The sequence below is a fragment of the Sminthopsis crassicaudata genome, chromosome 4 (genome assembly GCF_048593235.1).
Source record: "Sminthopsis crassicaudata isolate SCR6 chromosome 4, ASM4859323v1, whole genome shotgun sequence".
NCBI lineage: Eukaryota > Metazoa > Chordata > Mammalia > Dasyuromorphia > Dasyuridae > Sminthopsis > Sminthopsis crassicaudata.
Window position 1 is genome coordinate 124,009,232 of NC_133620.1, and position 24,765 is coordinate 124,033,996.

General features: G+C 33.9%; 1 protein-coding gene across 1 annotated transcript in view; it reads left to right on the top strand.

Moving 5' to 3' along the window:
• The first annotated feature begins 2,006 nt into the window (after positions 1 to 2,006).
• Positions 2,007 to 24,765, top strand: part of RPS6KA2 (ribosomal protein S6 kinase A2) — a 503,566-nt gene continuing 480,807 nt past the window's right edge. Inside the window, exons 1-2 of the mRNA XM_074309346.1 lie at positions 2,007 to 2,103; positions 5,771 to 5,830. Coding sequence (XP_074165447.1) covers positions 2,041 to 2,103; positions 5,771 to 5,830 — 123 coding nt within the window. The 5' untranslated portion in view covers positions 2,007 to 2,040. The remainder of the gene's footprint in view (positions 2,104 to 5,770; positions 5,831 to 24,765) is intronic.

The following is a 24,765-nucleotide window of genomic DNA, read 5'->3' on the forward strand; positions in this document are numbered from 1 at the left end:
AAAGGGAGACTAGACGTTCAGTGAATCCCTGTGTCACTTCCCCCAAATCTCAGAGAAAACCAATGGCAGGCATTGACTCCTTCTAATAGGATCTAGAATTCTGCCTATTTTGCCACACATCCTCCTGTGACATTTGATTGGTCCTTTGTTTCTTCAACTAATTTATTAATTTATGGATTTATAATAGTTTTATAAAAGTGAAAAAGTCAGATTATTCGAGTTTTGATAAAGTTAAGTTCTAAAAGCATTGTCATTTCCTGAGATGTATATGATTTATTAGTAATTTGCTTCAGAATAAGGAAAATATTTATCTCAGGACCAACACTAAGTGTAAAAGGATTATATATTGGATAATTTTCTTTTTTTTCTTTTATGTAAATAAGATGTTGAGAAAGGCATTTGTGGTTTGCATCGGAAAGAGAAAGATAAAATATTTTCATTGTTCATTTAAGTCTGATTTAGAAAATGTTTTAGTTAAAAATTAAGGAAGAAGGGCACATTTCCAAGCACAACTAAGTCAATCATTTCTAGATACAGGAACTAAACTATATGGAGGAAGAGTTATTCTATAAATAATCTTCATGAGGTACCTCATCAAATACCTGAACAGATTATTTTTCACATAAATGCCTAAATGAACATTATTTCAAGTTTCTGATCTGACTATACTAGATATTAGGATTCAAAACTTTTTAAATGATCCATTTTTCTTTATCTCCAGTTTATCTCCAAGGTCCTTGTGGTCAGGAACTATTCAATATTTTGTCTTTATATCTTCAAAATTTAGTTCAGTATTTTGCCCATAGTTGACATCAAATAAATGGTTGTTAAATAGAATATTTGTTCAAGAACTAGACAGCTACCACTCAACAAGCTGAGGGCAAATTGTTTTTCATTTCTCAAGGTGTGCTTTGTACTGTGAGTATATTCTGAAGACTATGCTCACGCTATAGCAGTTTGTAGTAAAGGGCAAGAAGAAGATGCCTTTGGCACAACTTACAGATTTGTGCCACTCTCACGACTCCAGAGAGACTGAGTTTATTTGCAGGCTGAAATTTTCCGTCTCTCTTTCCTGTTTCTCTTTGTGTACTTCTCAATTGCATGGGGGTTAGCTGTGGTGGTAAGGTGGGGGAAGAGAAGACATCTGCTTCTGATATTAGGTTATCATTAATTTCACAATATAGGGAGCCTTTTAAATATTAATATAGAATAATAACTCAGCTGCAGCCAGTCTCTTTCCCTCTTTCACAGTGTCTGGCAGCCAGTGGACATCCTTAGATCTCTAGGGATTCTTCAGAACAGGGTGGCATGATAGGTGAGTACAGAGATGAGGGGAGAGCCAAAGGAGAAGGGGAGAACCTGCTGCACTGCTTTCTCCCCTCATTTCCTCCACTCTTTTCCAGCCCCCACCTCCCTGGGTTGCTATGCAGTTTCTATGGCAGCAGCATCCTCAGACTCAACTTTCACCCTCTCAACTTCAGCCTCCATTAGGTTAAAGGAGGGTGGGAGTGAGGTAAAATAGTGAAGGGGGAGGGAGTGTAGGGGCGTGTGGGGAGAGGGAGGAGAATCCAATTTAATACTGCAAGTGAAGCGTTTACTCTGCCAAAGTCGCATTACAGATTCTAAAGCTGCAATTATAGCTCCTCTTTTCCTCTTTCCAAGCCTGAGCGGGAAGCAGCAACAACTCTTCTCTCAGCTGTGGTATTGGTGGGTAAAGGACACATCACACAACCAGCCATATTGGAGACACCTTGGGGGGAAACCCCAACATCCCAGAAGACCCTTCAAGACTTCATCAATTGCCTGCATCTCTTCTGACCCTCCTTAAATTCTCTCTCTTCTCTCTCTCTCTCTCTCTCTCTCTCTCTCTCTCTCTCTCTCTCTCTCTCTCTCTCTCTTTTTCTCATTCTCTCTTCTCATTTCTTCTATTTCCTTTCCCCGTCTATCTTTCAGTTTATCTGCCTCTTTGCCACTCTTATATCTCTTTCCCTCTCTCTATGTTCTATCTCTGATTCATCAGAGAAAGAAAATAATTTAAAAATGCCAATTGCCCAGTTATTGGAACTATGGAAAAAGATCGAGGTGGAGCCCATGGAAATAGAGGTGAGCAAAGAATGGACATTAATATACTCTTTTTCTTATTTTAAAATTTTTTTTTTTTTGCAGATTCTCTCAAGAATCTGACCTCTGCATTAAATAGATAATTTTGTAAATATATTACCTGATATTGCATTATCAGTAATAAAAAGGTGCATGGTCCATAGGAGAAAAAAAATTGACTGTTCTTCTAAGTTAAACTTAAGTATCTTTGTTTAATAAATATGTCTAGATTTTCATGGTATTTGCATATTTCACTACTAATCTGCTCCAGCTTTAATTGCCAGTCAACAAGTGGCTTTTCAATAGATCTTTACTTGCTATGGGGGCAGGTGAACAGTGAAGTGTTTGGATCTAGAAGAGCTTTTAGAAAGTGGCATGACATGAAATCTTTATCTGCCAGTAGGGATGAAAGATAAAGTGGTAATAGAATTAAAGGAAGAACTTTATCCTAGGAGTTGCCAAATATGATATATTAAAGATTGGTTTTGTTTAACCACTAACCTTACAGAACTGTGGTCGGGAAAGCTCTTTGGAAACCTTGAACTCTAGAAATGGGTCCTATTATTGTTATTATTAACTATTAACTTAGCTAGCTACTTGAAATCTTTATAAAAATTATACTAATTTCATAGGATTGAACTAGAAAAGATATCAGAAACCATGCTATCTAATTCCTTATCTTGAATTCTAATTGCATTGTTGCAAAATTTTGTTGTATAAAAATGTTTCCCAAAGATTGGGAGGAAATCCCATACTAGTTAAATAAGTAAACATTCTGGGCTTACTAAATCACCATGGCCTCAAATTGTTTTTTTTCTTGAAATAACTTCATAATGCTAAAAGTCTCCATCAAGCATATTTTCTCTCAATCTCAGCATCTTTTTTTCTTTCTTTTTTTCATAGAGTATTTGCATCTTTATTTTGCTCATCCTATATACTTACTGTATCAAGAGATTAAGCAATGCACATTGGAATCTGAAAAAAAGATGCAGTTTTAAAGAGGAATCTAACTTGATACTTTATCTTATTTTTCTTGGAATTGGCATTTTTGATTTTTTTAAAAGAAAGCTATCCATTATATAATTAATCTGGATAATTTTTAAATAGCATTATTTATCAAAGAACCCCCCAAATCTCCAAAATAACTAAATGCTAAACCATTTTTCTAGACGGAATTGAGATAGACATTGAATTATCTTTGGTTTGAAACTATTTAAAATAGTAAATAGGAAGGAGATAAGGTTAAGGTTTATCTTTGCACCAATTACTTATTTGCATTCAGAATTGGAACATTACTTAAACTTGACCGCTATCCTAAAAGAGCTTAGACCTCTTAAGTTTTATTGCATCAGGCCTTTATCTGTTTAATAGCATCACTCCAAAGAAGGATTTTTATCCAGCTAGTTCTTGTTTCTGTTTAAAAAAAAAAAAACCTGGAGTCTCTTAAATATTTCATATCTACAAATGTCTGCTATAGGGCTTAAGTGCTGATGCCAAAGTGGTTGGTAACTAGTAAAAAAAAAAAAAAAAAACAGAGACATCTTACAGTTCATGGTGAGTATTCTTGGGGTTCCCAGGTGGGCCCTAGAAGGCAAGAGATAAAAGTAGTGTCTGATTTTCCAAAGTTTAGTTTTTAAGTAGAGGGTCTGGAATTGAAATGTATGCTATTAATGAAATCACAGGGAATGCATATTTTCATAATAGGAATGCTAAAAGAAACAATAACCATGTTTTAGTTGTGGTTTGAATTAGTTGCAAAAGGAAGGCTATGCCTTTTAAGGCATTTAAACAATAACAATGTGATAATCCTATTTGGAGGATTATTGAGCTCCTAAGACAAAATAATGTTGCTTTATTGAATAGACAAAATTTAACTGACTTTGTTTGATCAGTGTGTATAAACAGAATAGAAAAACAGTAGAAAAATAGAGCTTCCAACAATATGTCTCTTACTAGTTTGACTTAAAATTGGCATCTTCACAAAATATGTTGCTTTCCCTACTCCTACTCCCATCATCACTACCTGCATTTATCATGGAAAAAAAAAATCCAAAACAAAAAATCTTCCAGTACTTGATGTATTATGTTTCACCAAGTTATAAGTCAATAAGTATAATTCTCCAGTGTCAAAATTGTCAGTCATTATCTTGTGTTGAATTGGGATAACCAAGATTATGTGTTGGGATAGATGGGCAGTAAATGATACATGGTACATGTACTCATTTAAATCACTGCACTTCTCAGCTGACCCATTTAATTTGTGTACTTTTGAAAGATTCTGAACCTTTTTCTTCTCTGGAAGATCATGTGACATACAGTTATAACAGACATTCAAAAATGGGAAATCCTCAGGTTTTAAATGGTACAGGGAGAAAAAATACAACATAATTCCCTTATATATGGGCCGAAGGCTCTATTCTGCTAATGTCTATGACCTGATTCATTTCTTCTCCCAAGCAGTCAACTAAATTAGAGGTGACAGGAAAGGAAAGGAAATGAACCTTTTTTTTTTTTTTTTTTTTTTTAGTCTTCACTCTGCTCCAATGACATTTAAAAGCATTCTAATTTCAACACTAGTTATACTTGAATAAAATTTCCTCATATCCTCTAAGTAGCTGGAGCAGTGGATAGAGGCTTTAGGCCTTAGACACTCATGTTTATGAGTTCAAATTTGGTCTCAGACTCTTACTGGCTGTGTAATCCTGGACAAGTCATTTAACTCCATTTGTTTCAATTTTCTCATCTATAAAATGGACTGGAGAAGGAAATGTAAAATCATTCCAGTATCTTTGCCAAGAAAACCCCAAATGAGCTCATGAAAAATCAAACATGACTGAAATGACTGAACAATAACAACAACATAGGGAATAACATGGGTTTTTGCTTTAGTATGTACAAAAAATAAAGAGAAATTTTAAAAAGCTAGAAATATTCTCTGAAAACTTTTTTTTTTTTTTTTTTTTTGCTACTGCCATATATGTTTCATTTTGCTTAAAACTTCCTTCCCTCACTCTAGTGCCTCCCCTATGACATTTTTTTTTTTTTTTTTTTTATTCAGGTTGTTAAGAGTACTATTTGCTTCACTTCTCAATTATGTTGTTAATTGAATACACTTTTTGGTCACTAATTTAGAATATTTGACAGATGTAGGCACACTGTAGTATAGTTTAAAAAGTACTAATTTTATTGTAGATAAACTTGGTTTGCATCTTTGTCTTGCCACTTTCTATCTGTGCATACACTTTTAACCTCTAGGCCTCAGTTTCCTTATCTGTATAATGAAGGAACTAACTGGATGGCCTCAAAGATCCCTTTAAGTTCTCTGACTATGATCCTGTGTCTAATTTAAATCTATTTCCCAACTTTTTATATAAATTAGAATTCTCCAGGTATGTAATTTTTTATATATAATAAGTGAATTAATGAAGAAAATTACAGACTCCACAAGTCTGTAAGGTTTGTGCCTTTTTTCTTTCTTTCTTTCTTTTTTTTTTTTTTGAGCAGCAGGGAAAATATGTTCATACAACCTGTATTAATATAGGACAGAATTCCCTACATCATGAAATCATAGTTTCAGTCCCTGTCCACAATTATAAAGACTTCTTGTACTGTACTATGTGGTTGACAAGAACTTGCGATATTGACACTTTTTCCCCTGTTTTATTTCCAGACCACTGAGGAGGAGGTCAGCCATGATGCAGAACCTACAACAGAAGAGGTCACCAAAGAAGTAACTATATTTGCTTTCTAAAATTCCAATAATCCAAGGGTAGGAGGTTGGATTTTGCTAGCCTGCATATGGCCATTCTAAAGAAAAAAACTTACAATAATAAGTGGCATTTTATTATAATTCCTCTGAAGAAAAACTGAGAGTTTTAGAAAGGAGAAATGAACTGAAAAAAAAATTCAGTCTCTAATTAAGGAGTATCTTGAAGAGAGAAATGATAAATTATTAAAACAAATTAAAGATAAGATAGGGAGTATGAAGTATGGAACAAAGTAGTAGGTAAATGAGATAAATGATAAATAATTACATCTACTTGGAAATTAAATAATTCAATTTTTTACATTATTAAATGGAACTCTACTTTTGAAGTGATTATGAGATATTAAAAGGTATGTAAAGAAGTAACTTGTGAAATATGAAAGATAGAGAAGCAAAGACAATGCAACTTGTATGAAGGAGTCTTTTTTAGAGATAGGGAAGATAATAGTATGTTATCTTTGACCAAAAAAAAAAAAAAAAAAAAAAAAAAAGGAGAAGAGATAACAAATTTAGATAAAAGAGAAAAAAGGTAAGAGAATCAATGTGATAGAAAAGGATAATATCCTGGAAAAAATGGGTGAGGATCAGGAATAAAATTGGGCAAGTAGAAGGAATATTAGCTATTGTCTGAAGATATTGACACTTTTGGGGTTTTTTTTTTTTCCTGGCAGGGATAAATTTTCTTGATAAAAGTATTAGAAACTAAGGTAGTATTTGGTCATATACTATGATCTTTATGAATGTAAAGTTATCTGTGAGGAAAATATTGGATATTAAGGAGCAAACTTTCAAATTTCAATTTGAACATAAATAGGAGTCATAGGTTAAAAATAAGTTTTAGGGAAATAATTCTATTGAAGCAGGTGAGTTTTCTATAACCTATCAAGGAAAATGGCTTTCTAAAACAGGTAGATCATGGACAATGACTGAGGATAACCAGCATAAGAAAGATTACTCACAAGGCAATTGATGTCAGCCAACAAGAACAAATACAAAGTAAGAGCTGACAGTGTGAGTACATACTGAGAATACAAATATAAGCAGGAAGAAATATGTGAGTTCATAGGGAAGTTTGGACTTTTATTTTAAAGTAGTAATTAAAGCTGTAATAATTGATGATAAACTCTTTTTTTTTTATTCCTGAGGCAATTGGAGTTAAGTGACTTGCCCAGGGTCACACAGCTAGTCAGTGTTAAGTGTCTGAGACCAAATTTGAACTCAGGCCTTCCTGACTTCAGGACTGGTGTAAACTCTTAAAATATTTAAGTAATACAATATAGCATGATTTAAAAACTTTAAAAAAAATCCAATAAATCCCTACACTTTCAAAAGAAGTTGGTTTCAAGGGAACTCTGTATCAGTTGCTGACAAATAGTTGTGTTCTTTTAGCTTAATGATCTGAAAAGGGATAAAGAGGTAGGTATTTGTGTATATTCATTTTAGTGGGCTTAAAGACTGAACTTATTGATAAGATTGTACAATCTTACAAATTTGAAATACAGGAATGACTCAACAGACATTTCATTTCCTGTATGCCTGCTTTCTGCAGGTTAACAGACCTTACTTCATCTGAGCCTTTACATTTTAGATGAAAGTTGGGAGGGAATACTGCCTTTGGAAATTTCTCTTGAATGCAACCATACCCATTAATCTTTTCAAATGTTATTCCTGATAATCAGGCCATGAAATAGTAGAAGTGATTATTATTTCTTGACATTTATTCCTCCTGAGAGGTCTGGAGTGTTGTGTTGCTTTTGGTTCTGAATGGAGAGATTCCAAGATTCATTTTCTTAGGGTAATATACATAATATTGATGCTGTTTGAGAAGAGCAAAGAAAAGAATCCCTTAGGGTTCATACTCAAATCTAATGCCTGGTTTTTTCAATTTAGCATGTATTCTCTATCTAAAAGAACATGCAGTTATCTAATGTCTATATTAAAAGAAATTATTCCTTCCATAATTATTTTTTAGGCTTTCAAATATGTGATTGATAAATGATTGTTCTTTTATTGTTGAAAACATTAAAGTTTGCCATAAAGAAATAGTTAGCACAAGGTCATATAATGAAATTATCGTTGGATTGGATATAAATTTATGTATATATATATTATATATATATATATGTATACACATACACACACACACACACACACACACACACACACACACACACCCTTTTGAGCTTGTGTGGTAGTGATCAGTCTTTTTTGTTTTTAAAGAATAACTGAAATGAATGTAATTAATTTGGAAATGTTTTTATGGAATATCCATGTTGCATGTGTCCTTTTTGACAAATATTATCTATTTGATCAACAGAAATAATTTAGAAAAGTTTTTTGACTGCATACAACTCATTTACATGTTCAATTGTGCTTTGTTCATGGCATGCTCCACTTGTAAAACATCTTACTTGTTTTTTAAAAGCTTATATTGGAAAGAATCTAAAATATAAAAACAAGTTTTGTTTTCTATGTGGGTCTTAATGTTTGGAGGGACTTTGGGCTTTTAAAATATTTTAGAATAAATTTTTAAATGCTTTTAAAAACTTTTTTCAAAGTGATTTTTGGAAAATATACTCTTCTCCCCCTCTTGAAATTGAGCCTTTCCTTATTAAAAACAAAAACATTCAAGCAAAAAATATCCATATAATGATTAGACTTTACTCTTTATAATGTTCTCTCCTGGTAGTAATCCACTTCTCTATGGAGACATTATGTGTTTTCTGGGACCATTTATGGTTTTTTAGCAACTTTGATTTAGGCTTCCTCTCAATAGCATATACTTTCCTCATCTTCTACAAAAGGATTTTGTATCTTCAGGGTACCATCTTGTTAAGGTTGCATTTTCTTAGGGACATAAGAAATTACATAAGTGTAATTTTATATACCAGTAGAGGTAGTATTTCCTAACCTAAAAAAACAAAAAACCAAAAAAAACCAAAAAACAAAAACAAAAAAACCCAAAAAAACAAAATCCCTTTGGTGATTTCTCTTAGAAAACAATTCTCAAACTATGACTTTTAAGTAATTATTTCAAATCATTCTTTGTAAAGATAATTCATTGTCACTAAAGGAATAAAAGGTTGAGGTCTTTGTTGTCATCCTTTATACTTTCTTTCTGTACACCAGATATATTAAATCAGCTAATGCTACCAATCAGAAAGGATATACTCTATTATTTATTTTCTAAGGGTTGTGACTATTTAGTTTGGGGAAGAGTCAAATATATCTTGAAACAACTGAAACAACCAAAAGCAATAAATTTTAAAGTTGTGCAGTAACTGTCAAGATTAAATGTGTTTAGTTCCCTTACCATCTTTCAGAATGTTTAATCTGTTTAGGGATATGTAAGAATTAAGAGGATGATGGCCAAAATTTGGGTAACTCTCATTGGGAAACAATAGCAAAAGAAACCTTGAACTTTCTGATTTACAAAGTAGTCACCAAAACATATTCTATGTTGTCTATATATTTTTAGAGTTGTTTATATATATATATGTATATATATATTTATGTATGTATATATATATATATATATTTATTTGTTGGATGTTATTGTTGTTAATAGAAAGCAATATTTTGGAAGGGTAAGAGCATTGGACTGGTAATCAGAAAAGATCCATTTTCTAAATCCTGCCTTCCCTCCTTATTAGTTATGTGAACAGGCCACTTGAATCTCTTTAAGGTATCAGATTTTTCAACTATAGAGTAGGGATAATAGTAGCACCTCCTTTACACTGTTGTGAGGATCAAATGAAATGATGTCTATAAAACACTTTACAAACTCAAAAGGACTACATAAATGTCAGCTATTCCTGTTAGTAATGATGTAAAAAAATAATTTAGCTGATTGGATGTTCTCTACAAAAAGAGATTGAGGGAAGTATTGCAAATAGCATCACGTTTTCACTTCATCTCCTTGTGACTAGTGAGTCATAACTTTTTCAAAATGTTAGGTCCTGTTCCTCTTTAGAAATTTGGGAACAGTGTAACCCAGATGCAGCAGAGAAAAATACTAGGGGAAATGTAGTGTGAGTTTGGGAATTTTCCTTAAAAGATTTTAAAAAAATTGTTATCAACTAGAAAGCTTTCAATAAACATGAATATATGCAAAAAAGGCTAGAAAAATGAAGATTAAATGTGAAATTGAGATATTTATTGCATAAAGCTTTAGTTTTTTTTGAGATGTTAAATTTAACTTGATAAAGCTTGATAAATTTTTAGTACAATTTTTAAAATGTGCTAGATTTAAATCAGAGAATTTAATTCCTAACTCTGTCACTTAGCACTCATATGACTTGGGCAAATAAGGTAACTTCTCTGGGCCTCAATCCTCTCATCCGTAGAATGAAGGGTTTGTGCCTCTAATAGCCCCTTCTAACTTTAAATATATTATAATATGATTGTTTACCATTTGAGAGAAAGCAAAGGGGAGGATAATGTCAGGAATCTGGGTTACACAGACAAAGTATTTTATCTGTGGAAAACAAAACTACCTGAAATTCATTTGAGAATGTTTGAATATACATGGTATTCTTTAAGTCAAGATATTGTTCTCAAACTATAATGTATCTAGGAGTTGAGGCATCTTCATTACATTTTTGATGTTAATCATTGAAATATTGAGATTCAGAAGAGCTGATGTATGGTCCAGACATCCCAGAGGTGTATTCTTTAGCATTGCATCTTCTCACTTCTAATCCTGCTGCCCCTATAAAGCATGGTATATTTGTTGGCCATCTGAAGTCATATGGGGGGGCCAATATTTTCCCTGAGAACAGAGAATCTGGGAGGGAAGTATTAGATAGTTGCAATTCTTCCTATTGGGCTTCTGGCTAAAGTGAAGGGGAAAATTGAAGTTACTATTTCTTTAAAAATCCACCATTATAAATGATATTGTACTAGCCAAAGTATAATCTAGGGAGAACTTGAGTGAATCACCCAGTAGGACTGAGCTCATTAATTCTCCATTCTTGAACAGGTAGGCAAGGGAATTTATTATTCCATTTCTATGTACATATAAATGTACATACACATACATATATGTATGCATGTGTCTATATTTTCATATATGTGTATATATATATATATATATATATATATATATATATATATATATATATATATATATATATATATATAATAGAAGTAAGACAAGTTTTGGGGATAGTAAAACAAAGGCAAAAGCAATTCCAGGTTTAAAGCTTAAATATTTTAAAATTAAACTTTAAACTTAATATTCTGGTGATTATTAGAGTGATATATTTTATCACCCATTAAAGTGATATATTTTATAGCCTAACTGATTATCTAAATGCCTTACTGCCTTTTAAAATCTAAATTTCATCTTAAAAATAAAGACTAGGCTTTTATGAGTCCTAATGAATATATTAAATCCCATCAAACCATATCATATTATTTTTTCTCTCTAGGGAACGATGTAGCTTGCTGTCATAAATGTAACTAGGGAGGGACAACTGGAGTCTTAATCCACAATGCTCAAATTGGGATTGTGCTGAAAGGACTTTATTCCTTCAGTGGCAAGATTTAATTTTTTTTTTTTTAATGTATCATGGATCCCTTTAACAATTTGGTAAAGTTTATGTATTCCTCAAAATAATGTGCTGAATGGATGAAATTAGATCTGTAAGGTTATAATGGAAACCAATTATGTTAAAGTACAACTATCAGAATAGTTTTATAAATTACAAATTCACAATCCCTGTTCTACATGGTAAATATAATTAGGTTTTCACTTAGTTGGCATGAATAATTGGTTAAAATAGAAGCCTTCCAGATGTAGTTTACCCACTGCAGAAACACTTCACATTAACTCTGAGACCTGCCTGACCCAATTTAGTGCCCTACCCTATTTCCCTCATTCTCAAATAAATAACTTTAAATGTCAAGACTTTAAGTTATGTCCCTTGATGCATGATAGTTTAGTTGTAATTCATTTGTGAAGTTCTGTAGTCTGGTAAGGAAGTAAATAAATCATATCCTTCCTCTCTATCATTTATGTTTAAAAGCATCATGGAACTGATGACTTTGAAAGTAGCTAAATCATATCCTTCCTCTCTATCATTTATGTTCAAAAGCATCATAGAACTGATGACTTTGAAAGTAGTTTCAGGAAATATTTGGATTTATCAAGGAAAAGATGAAGATTAAAAGCAAGTAAAACTTTCTAAATAAAGTGGACCCTACATGTTATGTGATTTAATATGTTAATATTAATAAATTACATTAACATAGTTAATAATATAAGTTCCCCAAATCAATAAAAGATAAACTCTTACAAAGTAGTCTGATTTGATTGTACTCTATTCCCTGGCTGAACTGTTCTGTTTTTATTGCTCACACAAGACACTCCACCTCCTATCTCATCTTTGTGCCTTTGAACTCTTTGTCCCCCATAGTGTGGCTGTCCTTACTTCATCCTTTGAAATCTTTTTCTTCAAAACTCAGTTTAAGTATCATCTTTCTATGATGCCCTTCTGGAGTTACAAAAGCAAAATGGAAAGTACTCAAGCTGGCACATGGTCTCAAAATCTAGAAAATTGGGAGCAGATCCAGTAGGGAAGTAAAGTTTTCCCTCTTTGACCCCTTTCCAAAAGAGGACAGGGAATGGGTTCATTTTTGCCTCTGCATCCTGAGTGTTTAGCACAATGCCTGGCAGAAAATAAGTGCTTAACAAATACATGAATTAATTGTTTATATAATTCTGGGATATCTTTTGTGAGAATTGTCTTTGAGTTAATATTTCTGTAATAGGTGTGATAATCTCAAGAATTTTTTATTATACTTAACCCTAAAAGGAATAACTGAACAAGATTAAAGAAAACTTCAATCTGTTAAGTTAGTTAATAAAATTGACTGAGTTTGTTTTCCTCTCTTAATTAATACAACATATATTTAGGTAGTAGTAGTAATAATAATAATAATAAAACTTATATAACACTTTAAAATTTGAAAAACACTTCACATATATGTCCTCTTTTTATCCTCCTAATTGTGAGAGGTAAGTGATGAAAAAGTTAGATAACTTGCTCAGCATCACACAGCTAGAAAAGGTGTGAGATAAGGTTGAAATGTTCTGACAGAATCCCAGACTCTGTCCATTGAGTTAAAAGTCATCTTTAGTTTGGGAAGAAAACCTTTTCTTTTACTTCAGATTTCCTGAATGAATGCAAAATCAAGTAATAATATCTTGAATGCATTTGAATATAAATACATCTGAAATACATCTGAGGGTTGGGTATAGACTTTGGGATTGTCCAGGTAATAAATACACCCCCTAAGGAAACATTAACACATGTTTTCCCCAGATATCTCCCTGCTGTAAAAGTCTTGTTGTATGACCTAATAAGTACTGTGGCAGAAATATTGTCAATATATTCAAAGACTGCAGTGGGGGCTAAATAATGACGGATATAATTTACTTTTAGCTCTAATCCAAGAAAAAAAAAACTTACTAACAAGAGCCACCCAAAAGTAAAATGGACCACATTCTACTCCTTTTTTCTGGATGTATTCAGGTAAAAGCTGGATGACCATTTGCAAGATATAATGTAATGAGGATTTTTATTTACCTACAAGTTAGACTAAGTTGCCTCTAATGTCCTCCAGTACTCTTAAATTTTGTAAAATTAAAAAAATAATCAGCAAAAATTCATATCTATGGATATTTTGGGGGTATTTTAAAAGAACAAGGTTTGCCTGAGAATTACTTTCTTTGGCAATATGGACAAGACACATTGCCTAAGATAGTAGTGCTCAAACTTTCTGGTCTCAGGACCTAGTTACACTCTTTAAAATTATTGAGGAATGGGCCCACAATAAATCCAAACTGTAAAAGCAAAGGGAAAAAAATCAGGAACCATAATAAGTTGCATGTCAAAATATGTATTGTAAATTAAATTCTGCTATTTAAAAATGAGCCATGGCTGGAATCTTTCATGTACTTAAATTTTTTCTCATGTATTTAAATTATAAACTATATTAGAGTAATTTATGTACTTATGTACTATATCTTTCCCCAATGGTCAAACAGGCATCTTAAGGGAATAGATTGTGCCTACCCCTTTTGTTTTTCATGATTTTGTAATTCATAATCCTAACTCTCTTAATTTTGTTATTATAGCAAGGCATGGTTCTATGAATCATTTATATATATATATATTTTTTTCATGAATCCCTCATTAAGCACATGAAGATTGCAAATTTCATTGTGATCTTCATGAGCACTTTAAAAAAAGTTCCTGTTTTAGTTTTTATTTTGTTTATGTGGCACTTAACACAAGGTTTGGTATATATAAAACGTTTAATAAATACTTGTTGATTGATAAAATAATTATTGAGGCATGTCCAAAGAACTTTTGTGTGGGTTATATCTGTAATTATATACTATATTAGAAATGAAAACATCTTGGTATTATTATAAATATGGCTTTGACCTAAAAAAAACTCTGAAAAATATTGGGTGCCTCTAGGGATCCCTAGATCATATTCTGAGAACCACTAGTTTAAGTTGAGGTTATCAAAAGATGATGGTCATGTCAATAGTATATAGAACAAATGATATACAGAATGTTCCCAAAATCTTAGCAGAGTTTTAAGTTTTAATAGCCTTTTAAAGAGTTGTTTTTGAGGAAGCTATTAAAGCTTAAAATTGTACTAAGACTTTGGGAACATTCTGTATAATTGATTCAAGTCAGTAAATGAAAGCCTGCCTCTCGCCCCAGAGAGAGTGATTACCTGTTATCTCTTCTGTCAATAAATTCCAATGGTTCCCTCTTGACTCCGGGTGCAAATATGTAACTCTCTCTTTGCCTATTAAAGTCCTTGACAATGTCATCTCTTCTATAGTTTCCCATTTCATCCAGGGCCATCACCAAATTTGGATTTAGACTTTGACTATGATGCTGCTTGGCTCTGTGTTCTGCTAATTATATAGCTAAGAGTACTTTACTTGACATCTCTGGGTCTAAATTACCTTCTCTGTAAATTGAGGAGGGGAGTGGGCCAAATGAACTCTGAGATTTGTTTTAACTATCAACATGTAGTCCTATAATATTTACTTATTCCTTCAAATTTTACCTAGATTCTGAGCCTTTCCTTTTGTTCCTGACTTCTGATAACCATCCCTACTTAATCCCTAGATTGAGAAGTAGTGGATGGAGGACCAGTCTTTTTTTTTTTTAATTAATTTTATAATTATAACATTTTTTGTCTTAACCTTTGTCTTATCACTGAATTCCAATGACCCTGGAGGAGAGAACAAGACCAATGACTGCACAGCTCTGCCTTACTTAAATCCAATTCAATTCTAAGTCAATACATCACCTTACTAATATCACTGGCCCTCTTTAAAAATGAAGGACAAACAATGATGATAGGGAAGGGTCTAGCATTTTCTGGGAGAGTTACTGTGGTGTCAATGCTCCAGGATTCTGCTGGGAAATTAGGAAAATTTAAATCCATGGATTGTGCCCTAACTGAACTTTTTGAGGAAATCTCTGCTTTTACTTCGATGTCCCAAAATTTTTATGAGGGAGACATGTGGAATGCCCTTGCAACATAGGCAAAGCTAAACACAAGACATGTGCTCCAGTGCAGGCAAATGAAGCCATAGCCATTTATGGTTAAAATAGAGGCAAAACAGTTTGATCTAGGAAGCCATCTAGTTAGCCACCCATATGTAATAAGGTTATAAGGTTTCATAATGGAAAAAACAGAAAAGGTACCCAATTCTCTAATTTAGAGTGAGTATGTCCCAGCTACCTTTGAATATACCTACCATAAGTAAGTCAGATAAACTGAAATACCAATGTTGGTAGTCTTTGGAGTCAGAGCTGGAATTTACATGTTGCCAGAAGCTGTTCCTGCTGTCTCTATCTGCTTATATCCTCTTTGATTAAAGGGTCTGATCTAACCTGTCAGCATTAACTCTTTTTTGATCCTTGTGAGGAAACCTCATTCTTTATCTGAAGATGTTCAAGAATTCATCTAAGAGATTCCCAAACTCTTGAGCTAGCCCTGGGAAGAAATATTTCTTTGAAACAGTACACTTTTTCATAGCTCTAGAGAAACCTGTATTGCCCTAGAAAAATTTTGAGGGGGCAGATGCAAAAATGAAAACTTAAAGTCTAGAGATAAAAAAAGAACGCAGATTTTTCTATTTTTTTAAAAAATGATTTTTTATTAAAGTGGCTTTTAAAGTCTGCCTGAATGCATTCATTTCATCTTCTGCTTGGTTTTTTATCAGAATTTATCAGTAATCAGTTATTTCACTGCTCACATTTATGTGGCCAGGTCTCTTCTAGTTTTTTTTTTTAATCTAGGAAATATTAGGGACCCCTAAGCTGTGTTTTGTGTTAGAATCAGAGTGAGACAGTGGGTCATAGTGAAAGCCTTACAAGATTTGAAATCAGAAAACTTGGATTTAGACTTTGACTATGATGCTGCTTGGCTCTATGTTCTGCTAATTATATAGCTAAGAGTACTGTACTTGACATCTCTGGGTCTAAATTACCTTCTCTGTAAATTGAGGAGGGGAGTGGGGCAAATGAACTCTGAGATTTGTTTTAACTATCAACATGTAGTCCTATAATATTTACTTATTCCTTCAAATTTTACCTAGATTCTGAGCCTTTCCTTTTGTTCCTGACTTCTGATAATCATCCCTACTTAATCCCTAGATTGAGAAGTAGTGGATGGAGGACCAGTCTTTTTTTTTTTTTTATTAATTTTATAACTATAACATTTTTTACAATATTATCCCTTGTACTCCCTTCTGTTCCAAATTTTCCCCTACTTCCCTCCACCCCCTCCCCTAGAGGCAGGCATTCCCATGCGTATTAAATATGTTATAGTATATCCTAGGTACAATATATATGTGCAGAACCGAATTTTGTTGTTGTTGTTGCAAAGGAAGAATTGGATTCGGGAGGTAAAAAATAACCTGGGGAGAAAAACAAAAAAATGCAAACAGTTTACACTCATTTCCCAGTGTTTCTTTTCTGGGTGTAGCTGATTCTGTCCATCATTGATCAATTGGAATTGGATTAGCTCTTCTCTATGTTGAACATATCCACTTCCATCAGAATACATCCTCATACTGTATCATTGTTGAAGTGTATAATGATCTCCTAGATCTGCTCATTTCACTCAGCATCAGTTGATGTAAGTCTCTCCAAGCCTCTCTGTATTCATCCTGTTGAGAACTAGTCTTTTGAGTCTTGGATTCAAAAACTTGTCTCTAAAATATACTAAGCTATGTGAGCACAAGAAGTTTAAACTCTGAAAGGCTCAGGGAATCTTATTAATAGAAAGATCATTCAGGAGTTCCAGACACTGTGGAAATGAATAGGTCCTGACTGAAAAACAAACAGAACTCCAGAGTGTAAATCTATAATCCTAACTAATATAAGTAGTCCCTGCTTACATTTCACAAAATTTCCCCTTTTTATATACCATGATCCTAGTAAAGATGCTATGTGATTTGAGGGTCTCTTCTAAGGCATATTTTGCTTGAAGACCTCTAGGGAGGAGAACTGATTACTCTGTGGGATAGGCCATTTCACTGTGAATTTTTCATTCATGAAGGTTTTCTGATTTCAAAACTTTATTTTCCTCTTTAAAACTCTCAGCCATCATTCTTCTGTCTTTCATGCCTAGAACTTTCTCCCTCCTTATCCATACCTTTTTACTTAACTAGTTTCCTCTGGGTCTCAGCTAAAGTCTCACCTTCTGCAAGAAGCTTTCCCAAACCTCCTTAAATCTTAATGTTTTCCTTCTAAGACTATGCCTAATTTACTTTGTATATAGCTTGTCTGTATATACTTTGTATATATCTTGTCTGTATCTAGTTTAAATGTTGTTTATACTCTATGGGGCATTTATTTATACTCTTTGGCAAGCTCTTTGATGTGAGGGCTTCTCAAGCCCTTTTCAGGGCGACCTATCCACCTTTGGTGTCCATCTGGCACCAAAGTTTCACCTGTGGCGACAAGACACTGTAGTATGTGCAGACACATTCTAGTTAAAACCTTCTCAGCAGAAAGGCTAAATTAGACTGAGGGTAAATGACAGGCTTCAAACCTATCAATGAGTTAAGGTGAGTTAAGCATTTTAAGACTTCCCCCAGAATAAGCAAATGAGAACAATTTCTTCCAATAGACATGAAGGTGACTAAAGCATGTGCTGTGGAGTGCTTAGAATTGATCAGATATTGAAGATGTCAAATGTATTATGGCTCATCATCAGTCCTACTGACTTTTGTCTTGTCACTGAACTTGGGTGACTCTGGAAGAGACACAAAGACTGACAATTTTGTGCAAATCTGCCTTAAATTCAATTCACCCACAAATCATGACATCACCTAATAATTGATGTCATTGGTCCTCTTTGAAAATGGACAAACAACAATACTATTAGCCTGTGGAAGCCTTGAGAGCAAAAATTGGTTTTGGTTTTATTCTGCATTTCTTTGTATTCCCAGTGTTTATAACAGTGCCTGGAATATAGGCGTTGGTAGTACTAAATGCTAGTTGACAGATTCTCAGACTGATCTCTTGTCCACATAGATAACCCTTCAAATATTTGACAACACTGATCATATAACCCTCAATTTTTCTCTTTATCAGTCACAAAATCACTCATTTCTTCAAAGTAATCCTTTTATGATGTGAACTCAAGGCTCTTCATTATTTTGCTTGTATTCCTCTGAATTGCCTCCAATTTTTCATAAAATGTGGTGCTTAAAAATGAATGAATTTCTCCAGTTGTGATCTGACTAGGACAGAACACAGTAGCCTTCACGTTCCTATTCCTGGATATCACTTCTTTCTTAATGTAAAGTAAGGCCAAACTATCTTTTTCTTTGACTGCTAAATCATACTATTGACAGTATTGAGCCTTAAATCTACTAAAATCCTCAGGTTTTTTTCCTAGATGAATTGTGATCTAATAATAAATACCCTCATCATTTTGTATTTATGAAGCTCACTTTTTTGAAACAAAACATGATTAAAATTTATTCTTATAAAGTTTCATCTTATTAGATTTGGCCCAATAATATAATTTTCAAGTTCTTTTTGGATTCTAATGTTATCATTCAATGTATTAGCTATCTTCCTAGCTTTTTCTTATTTGCAATTTATGCCTTATCAAAAATGCTGATGAAAATAGGCAATAGTATAGGGCCATGAATAGGTGCCTAAGGCACACATTGATGAAATAGCTGAAAGGTAGCATGGGATAGCAGTGTGGAGGGCACTGGATTTGGCTTTAAAAGACAGGATGGATTCAAGGCCTTGCACAGCCATTTCCCCACTTGTCAAATAAAAAAGCTGGGCCAGATGCATTCCTATGCTAACATTCTAAGCTTTAAGAAATAGCAAACAATTAGGCCATACACTATGGATGGCACAATACTTTCTGCCTTACAAATTATCACAGTACTAGACTGAAATAAATACTCTATATAACCATGTTGGAGACATGCAACATTTTGCATCTTTAAACCTCTGTTCCAAGTTAAATGTCTTGTTTAGCTCTGAGAAAGATGTTTGACCTTTGTCAACATGTTTTCTGGCAAAGATAATATTTCTTGGAGTTGAACATGTTTTAAAATTTTGATTTTTTAAAGACAAACCAGCAAAAACAAACAAATAAACAATAATTGAAGGCAAAAAGGGAGGAGAAAGAAAAATAACCATTTTTGTTCACAGTTCTCTGAATTTAGGATAGGAACAGCCTTTGAGAGCAATAACTTTATTTTTAATTAAAGATTTTCAATTTTCAAAATATATACATGAATAATTTTTGACATCCAACCCTACAAAACCCTGTATTCTAAATTTTTCCCTTCCCTTTCCCCACCCTTTCTTTCAGTCAGCAAGTGATCCAATATATGTTGAACATGTGTAATTTCTCTATAAGTATTTCCACAAATGAAGTTTGGCTCCCCATTTCCTTTTGGTGCCCACATCTTTTCCTGATAAGTCAGGGAGGGTGTGATCACTTCCCTTTGGTATTCTCACCTTTTCTTGATAAGTCAAGGAAGGTGTGACTTAAAGCAAGGGATTCTTACAGTAGGGTGCTTATAGTTAGCACTTACTCAGTGAGATTGATGAGATAATGGTTCTCTAATTTGCACATACTTAGTGTGAAGTAATGATGTAATCATGCTGATGTATTTAAGGGCTGAAAGGACTGGAAATGAGACTCCATCTTTGACCATCCTGGAGACTCTCCTGCCTCTTTCACTCCTCCAGGAAAGACTGGAGATTCTCCAGAGAGCTAGTCCCGACACTACATTTTGATGCTGAACAGGGACCTTCAGAAGGACACTACATTTTGGAGGATTAAAGTTCCACTATAGATTTACTCTATGCATTCATCTTAGAATCTCTTCTCTTTTTATACTTCATTAGATTTCATCACATCCTCTAGACTTATCACTCCTATAAAGATTATTTCCAGACATACATATCAAGTACCAGTTTCTCTCCTGAACTATGATCCTCTATCACTTAATTGCCTATTGAACATTTCAACTAAATACCTCCAGATTCAACAAGGCCAAAACCACTTATATTCCTCACTTCTTCCCATAATTTGCCCTTTTCCTGTTTAATCTACATAACTTTTCCTGTATATATGAAATGTGTTCAGAACATACTCCAGTCAATTGGTAATTAAGACCAAGATTAATGAATGAGACAACAGTGCCACATTTGGACATGAAGTTGTGGTGAAACTAAATGCCTTGTTGAAACTTGAGTTTCTGTAAAATAACAATGAATCTATTCTCCTAAGAGTTTTTTTTTTTCTTTTATTGGGAGAATGTTTGCACACTTGTCCTTACTATATTTTTAGAAAAAAAAATCCCTTTGTAAAAGCTCATTGTTATTACTTGGTTATAAAATCCTGTCTTTGAAGTTCAGCATCCTTCATAATGTGGTTCCCATTTTTAGTCTTCTCCCATCTTACCTGCTCTCCATATATTCTACAATCCAATGTCACTGGTCTCCTTTCTGTTCCTCAAACAAGGCACTCCATCTTCTGTCTCTGGGAGATTTTCATTTGCTGTCCTCCATTTCTGAAATGCTTGCTTTCCTCATCTCTACATGCGCCTTCCCTGGTTCTTTCAAGTCCAGTTAAAACACGACCTTATACAAGAAATCTTTCCCAACCCCTTTCATGCTAGTTCCTTTCCTCTGTTGATTATAATCAATTATTCCTACAAATGTAGTAGTTTCTTTGTTGTCTCCTTTCCTAAATTCTGAGTTCCCTGAGAGCGGGGACTGACTTTTGCCTGTCTTTGTACTCCAGTGATAAGCACTGTTGATTCCTGATTGACTGACATGGCAAAGGTTTAATGTTTTGACAAATGCTCTATTTGTGATGAGAAACTTTCTAGTGAGAGCTTTAACTATATTTCTCCAATGACATTTGTTATTAGTCTCTGTCAAATCATACTTAGTGCTAATTTTGAAAATCTAGATGTAGATAGTATGATTTAGTAGAATAAATATGAGACTTGGAGTTAGGAGAGAGCTTTGTTCTAATCCCAATTCTGATACTTACTTGGTATGTGATCTTGTATAAAGCACAACCTCTCTGAGTCTTAATTTACTCCCATACAAAAGTGGGGATATATTCTATTACTTATTTTACAGGGTTAATGGGAGATAAGTACTCTATAAATCTTAAAGTTTTATATACATATGAGTTTTATTGGCCACAATTTTTAATGGGATTTTATATCATCTTTCTTTTCTGATTTGTTTTTTTTTTCCTAATCTATTGCTGACTTGGAAATCATATTCCTTGAATGAATTGTGTGCAAATAGACCGTGAATGAAAACTGAGAAACTCTCCTATGACTTATTAGCCTTGGTGTTGAGAATTCACAACATCTGTTGTTAAAGCTATATGGCTCTTCTCTCATTTCTTCATTCTGAGCTATGTCATAGAGAGATATAATTGCCATATAGATAGGTGAGTTGTGACTATATTGATTTAGCTATGGAATCAAGAGAGCACTCTACTCATATACCTCCAGGTGCTAAAGTTGGATTTTAAAAAAGGATAGCTAAGTGGATAGTGTGTTGAACTTTCACTGAGGAAAAATCTGAGTTAATGATCCTCTCAGATGTCTCAGACATTTGCTGTGTGACCCTGAGTAAGTCACTTAACCTCTGTTTGCCTATGCTTCCTTATTTGTAAAATAGGGGTGATAATAGCATCCACCTCCCAGGATTATTGTGAGAATCAAATCAAATGAGATAATAATTGTAAAGTGTTTAGCACAATGCCTAGTATGTAATAAGTACTATATAAATGTTAGTTATTATAATAATAATAATGATGCCAATTATTATTATTGTTATTCCATGCTCTGTAGACTCCAGTTATATATTACAGATTATTGAAATGTTTAGTACTTCTTTGCAATGACACTCCAGGCTTGAGTCAAGTTAAACTAAATTTACTGAAATTTTCTGAACTGTTCAGAACATACCATGTTGATACAAGTATACCTATTTTCACTTTAAGATAAAATCTTTTATCCATTTTCAATCTCCTGACATATTGAATTTCTGTCTGCTTTTTGTACCATGGAAAAATAACCTCTTACCACTGTCATGCATGCTTTCCTCTAGCCTTTCAGCAGATCTAAATCTTTTTGGGGATTGATTGCAGATATAGACAAAAAAGAAGGCAAACACTTTACTGTCACTACCATAATCCTGAATGATGTAAGCTACTTGCATTTTAGAAATAATTTAGTCACTTTGAGAAAAGTCACTCTTGGAGAGCTTGGTGTTCAGAGGTATTGATTTAACTGATTAGAATAATACTTTGTTTAGCTTTGTAATTTTCCCTCCAGGAATCACAGAACCATAGAACAATAGACTGGGAACTTGAATGTTTTCAGAACTTAATTCAAAATTCAATTTCCTCATTTTGCAGATAAGGAAGCTGAGGCTCAGGGAGGATAAATGTCTAGCTCAAGATTACATATGTGGTATCACAGACAAGATTCCAGGACTTCCCCCCCCCTTTTTGTCTCCTTCCTTTTCCTCCTCCCTCTTTCTCTCCCTCCCTCCTTTTTTTTTCTTCCTCCCTCCCTCCCTTTTCCTTCACTTCTTTGTTTTTCTTATTTTTCCTTCTTCTTCTCATTCTTCCTTTTTGTTCTTCTTCCTCCTCCTCCTCTTCCTCCTCCTCCTCCTCCTCCTCCTCCTCCTCCTCCTCCTCCTCCTCCTCTTCCTCCTTCTCCTCCTCTCTCCTCCTCTCCTTCTTCTTCTCTTCTTCTCTTCTTCTTCTTCTTCTTCTTCTTCTTCTTCTTCTTCTTCTTCTTCTTCTTCTTCTTCTTCTTCTTTTCTTCTTCTTCTTCTTCTTCTTCTTCTTCTTCTTCTTCTTCTTCTCTTCTTCTTCTTCTTCTTCCTCTTCTTCTCTTCCTTCTTCTTTCTTCTTCTTTCTTCTTCTTCTTCTTCTTCTTCTTCTTCTTCTTCTTCTTCTTCTTCTTCTTCTTCTTCTTCTTCTTCTTCTTCTTCTTCTTCTTCTCTTTCTTCTTCTTCTTCTTCTTCTTCCTCTTCTTCTTCTCTTCTTCTTCTTCTTCTTCTTCTTCTTCTTCTTCTTCTTCTTCTTCTTCTTCTTCTTCTTCTTCCTCTTCTTCTTCTTCTTCTTCCTTTCTTCTTCTTCTTCTTCTTCTTCTTCTTCTTCTTCTTCTTCTTTCTTCTTCTTCTTCTTCTTCTTCTTCTTCTTCTTCTTCTTCTTCTTCTTCTTCTTCTTCTTCTTCTTCTTCTTCTTCTTCTTCTTCTTCTTCTTCTTCTTCTTCTTCTTCTTCTTCTTCTTCTTCTTCTTCCTCTTTCTTCTTCTTCTCAAATCAGCAAATAGAATTATTGCTTTTACTCAAATACAAGAATCCCATGGAACTAATTAGAGAGAAAAAGAAAGGAAACAGAAATCTTGTATTTAGTGACATTAAACTGGAGGTTGAGTTTCTGTAAGATCCTGCTCATTGCAAAGGACATATGGGAAGGTTTATAGGAAAGGAACATAGAATATGTCAAAACACCTACCACCTATATGAGGTTGAGCAAATCAAATTGATAAGAGTTAGGTAAGGGGTACCTGAATGAAATTAGGGTTAATTGAGATCTACTGGCAGGTTCGGGGTACAGGGGGTCAAATAGAGCTCCCCAGCAACCCCTTTGGATTAGGTGCAATGATACAGACTTAAATGAGGTCTAGTAGGGGGGCGAGAGTCCCCTGTAAAGGAATTTACAGACCTGAAAACCTAGATTAATAAAAGAGGTTTATTTTGGGGTTTGGAAGTAAAGTTAAAGGTAGAAAGAAGCCAGGGCCAGGGCTGGCACTGGGCAGACAGGAACCCTTGGCATAGCCAGTGTATGCTATGTTTGGGGCTCCTGCAAAGAGTGGGGTCCAGGGTTCCCCTTTTTATAATGGGGGCTCTTGGTAATCTTGAAGGTGGGTGGAGTCCCATTTTGGGGGTTATGGCCAGGGTTAGAATTGAATAGAATTCAATGGGTTTTTAGATAAGGAACTGTTTGTGCTGGGGGTGGGGGTAGGGGAAACCTGAGCAGATCATTGAAATGGGGACTGGGATAGCCCAAGTTAGCTCAGATCTGGTCGGGGCTGGGAAAAGCCCAGATATCTCCCATTGGGATTCATGGGGGCTGGGAATTAGAAAGTAATCTTAACCCATATCAAAATGATGTCTCTGGATCCTTGTTTTTTATTTTTACCAATAAAATTATGAGATTTGCCTTTTTTCTAAATCTATAATTCCATGATTTTCTTCTTTTCCTTAATTAATTCAGCTTATTCTTTCAATCTTTGGATTGAAAATTTGAATATTGCTT